General features: G+C 63.9%; 1 protein-coding gene across 1 annotated transcript in view; it reads left to right on the top strand.

The window, feature by feature from the left end:
- Positions 1-3,053, top strand: part of IQSEC1 (IQ motif and Sec7 domain 1) — a 105,102-nt gene that overhangs the window by 85,254 nt on the left and 16,795 nt on the right. The window contains exons 6-7 of the mRNA XM_004692210.2: positions 75-197; positions 1,375-1,541. Coding sequence (XP_004692267.2) covers positions 75-197; positions 1,375-1,541 — 290 coding nt within the window. The remainder of the gene's footprint in view (positions 1-74; positions 198-1,374; positions 1,542-3,053) is intronic.

Genomic DNA, 3,053 nt, shown 5'->3' with positions numbered 1-3,053 from the left:
GCCCCCCCCCCCCACCCCCCAGCAGAGGTGGGTGGGCCGTGGGTGCTGACGCAAGCCTTTTGCCCCTGTTTCAGCTGCGTGGTAGACGAGATGGACTTCTCGGCCATGGAGTTGGACGAAGCACTCAGGAAGTTCCAGGCGCACATCCGGGTCCAGGGGGAGGCCCAGAAGGTGGAGCGGCTCATCGAGGCCTTCAGGTCAGGTCGGGGCCACGGCAGGTCCGGGGGGCTGTGAGCGCACCGGGGCCCGTGCAGGCGCTGTGCTGGCTAGTGTAAGAGCCGGGTCTCGAACAGGCTGTCTCCTCCCCGTCTCACTGGCCGTCATCTGCCCTTCGTTCTTTCACGGCCCACGTGTGTCATCCAGCTGCTCGTTCACTAGGGCCACAGGGCCAGACGCCTGGTTCTAACACCCCCTGCACCCGTGTGACCTGTGCTGTTACTTAACTTCTCTGTGCCTCCTTCCCCGCCTGGAGAGCTGGGCTAACGAGCACCGCCCTAGAGAGTGCAGAAAGACTGAACCACTGAGCCCAGTGCCTGGCATGGCAGTGGGTGGCTGTCACTGCACCGTTGTTCCTCCCAGAACCAAGTCCCACCAGCTGTGCAGGAGCTCTGCTCCTTGCTAGGGGGGGAGACAGCCCGTCGGCAGCCGAGCTGCCTCTGGGCACAGCTCTGGTGGTGGGGCCGAGGAGGAACAAGGACACAAGAGAAGCCCCAGGCTCCGGGAGGGAAGTATTAGTTACGTCCTTCCAGGAGGGCTTCCTGGAGGAGGCAGCAACTAATGGAGAACACAGAGTGGGATCCCACGTCATCTACGCTCTGACTGCTGCCGCCAGCCCCGGTGCCCCTCCCCCTCCATCTCTGCTCTCCCCACTACCAGTAAAGGCAGCCCCTTCAGAGTGGGGGGCAGGAGGTATAATCAAGGCAGTAGGGACAGTGAGGTGAGGCAGGGTGCTGCCGTAACCAGGCCCCCCTCGCCCTGGCCAAAACAGGACAGAAGTTTCTCTGAGCTGGTGTGGAGCCTGCTCTCCTGTCCTCTCAAGGTCCCAGGTAGCACGTCCAGCGTCCATTGTTCCTGGTTGCGGGCAGGGGGCGAGCACAGAAAGTGCCTTTCAAGGTGACCAGAGCTAAGTCGGTGGCCAGCCGGGCTCTGGGGAGGATAGGGAGCGCGGCCTGCTGCTGAGCAGCCCCGTGCCCTGTGCTGCTTGGGGCTCACAACTAAAGTAAGAATGGTGGGTGGGTGGGCAGGGCCTACTCTGCTGAACGGAGTGTCCCCATTGACCAGATGCAGAAACTGAGGCCCTCAGAGCCATTCTGCCGGGGCTGAGGGGCCGGCCGACCCACCCCTGCCCTGACCGTGCCTCTCTCCCCGGCACAGCCAGCGGTACTGCATCTGCAACCCCGGGGTGGTGCGGCAGTTCCGGAACCCAGACACCATCTTCATCCTGGCCTTCGCCATCATCCTGCTCAACACGGACATGTACAGCCCCAATGTCAAGCCCGAGCGCAAGATGAAGCTGGAGGACTTCGTCAAGAACCTCCGAGGTGAGCTTCCCGGGCTCGGCCACACAGGCCCCCTCCAGCACCCGAGCAGGCCCCTGCCGGAGCAGGGCTCGCTGGGCCCGGCCCGGGGAGTGTTGGCCGCAGGCGCCCTGAGGGGCCTGTGCTGGGTCTCGGGGGCTGTGGGGAGGCTCACTGGGGGGGGAGGTGCTGTGTTGAGCTTGTTGGGGTGGGGGGCCATAGCTCACGACCCTGCAGGGGGCCGGGCCAGGCAGGCCGGCAGGCCGGAGGGGGCAGGATGGAGCCCAGCGCTCCCAGGGAGAGCCAGGCCGGGGGCGGCACTGCCCGGCCCCAGCCCCGCTCGCCCTCCGCACTTGGGGTTCTCTGCGTAGCTCTTCTCAGACTTGCCTGGCCGTGTTTTCATGTTTTAACTCCAACACGTAGATTTAGAACGAGAACCCGCGTTGCTGTCAATGGACGGCCAGTAGTCAGACATGCCCGCGGGCACTGGAGATGTGGGTGCATGAAAAGAAGGCACTGGGTGGGTCCAGCAGGCTGCGCCCTGGGCCAGGGCGGCCCCTCATCCCGCGGGAAAGGAGCTAGGAAGGAGACTGCCGTCGTCCGGGCCCCCACGCCACCCCCCGTGTGCCCTGGGTGTCGGGGGTCCCGAGGACAGGCTGTGTCCTCTGTTGGGGAGCACCAGCAGCAGCCGCAAGGGCCCTATTGAGGTATTTATCACCTTTTCTGGAAGTGTGAATCACGGAGCTCGCTAAGCTGTTTTCTGCTCTTATTTCTGTGAAACCGCAGTCCTGTTGGCCTGTTCCGGGACAGGTGTTGCTAGCGGGCTTGCTCCCCCGTGAACCTGCCTGGTGCACCCCCTGCCGGTAAACCCCACAATAGCACCACAGCTAATAGAACCCCCAGACGGCAGAGGCAGGACCACCCCCGCCCCCACACTGAGCTTGGCCCTGGGCCCCAGGAGCACAGTTGGAGACTGTAGGGAGACCCGGGCAGGCTGGAGGGGGGTCACTGCGTGACCTGAAGCTTCACGTCCACACGGCACCTGCACACACATGTTTATAGCCTTCTTCGTCGTTCCCCAAACCTGGAAGCAACCGAGATGCCTTTGGCGGCTGCAAGGCTGAGGAGCAGCCGGGCGGTGGGGTGTCCGTCGGCTCTGAAAGGAAAGGAGCCGTGTAGCCACGAAAGACATGGAGGAACCGTACGAGACTCTCACTAGGTGAAGAAGCCGGTCTGAGGGTCAGACATAGAGCGCTGATTTCAGTGACAGCATCCTGGGAAAGGAAAAGTACAGACACACAAAAAACCAAACCCAGCAGGTGCCCGTGCGGCAGCACCACGGGCCCGGGAGTGTGCAGCAGCGGGCGCCCTGGGGCCCAGGCCCGTGACGTCGCGAGCGTGCCCCCGGCGGGGTCCCTCACGAAGGCAGCACACGAAACGGCTCTTTGAGGATCAAAGCTTCGTTTTGTTCTAGAAACCAGAAGGTTGAGCAGGTCCGTGGCAGAGCCCTCCCCCCGGGTCGCCGGCGTCGGCCCC

Source organism: Condylura cristata, unplaced genomic scaffold (genome assembly GCF_000260355.1).
Source record: "Condylura cristata isolate star-nosed mole 26May11 unplaced genomic scaffold, ConCri1.0 scaffold00033, whole genome shotgun sequence".
Classification (NCBI taxonomy): Eukaryota; Metazoa; Chordata; class Mammalia; order Eulipotyphla; family Talpidae; genus Condylura; species Condylura cristata.
Note: the sequence above shows the minus strand (reverse complement) of the source record. Positions and strands in the feature narration are given on the sequence as shown.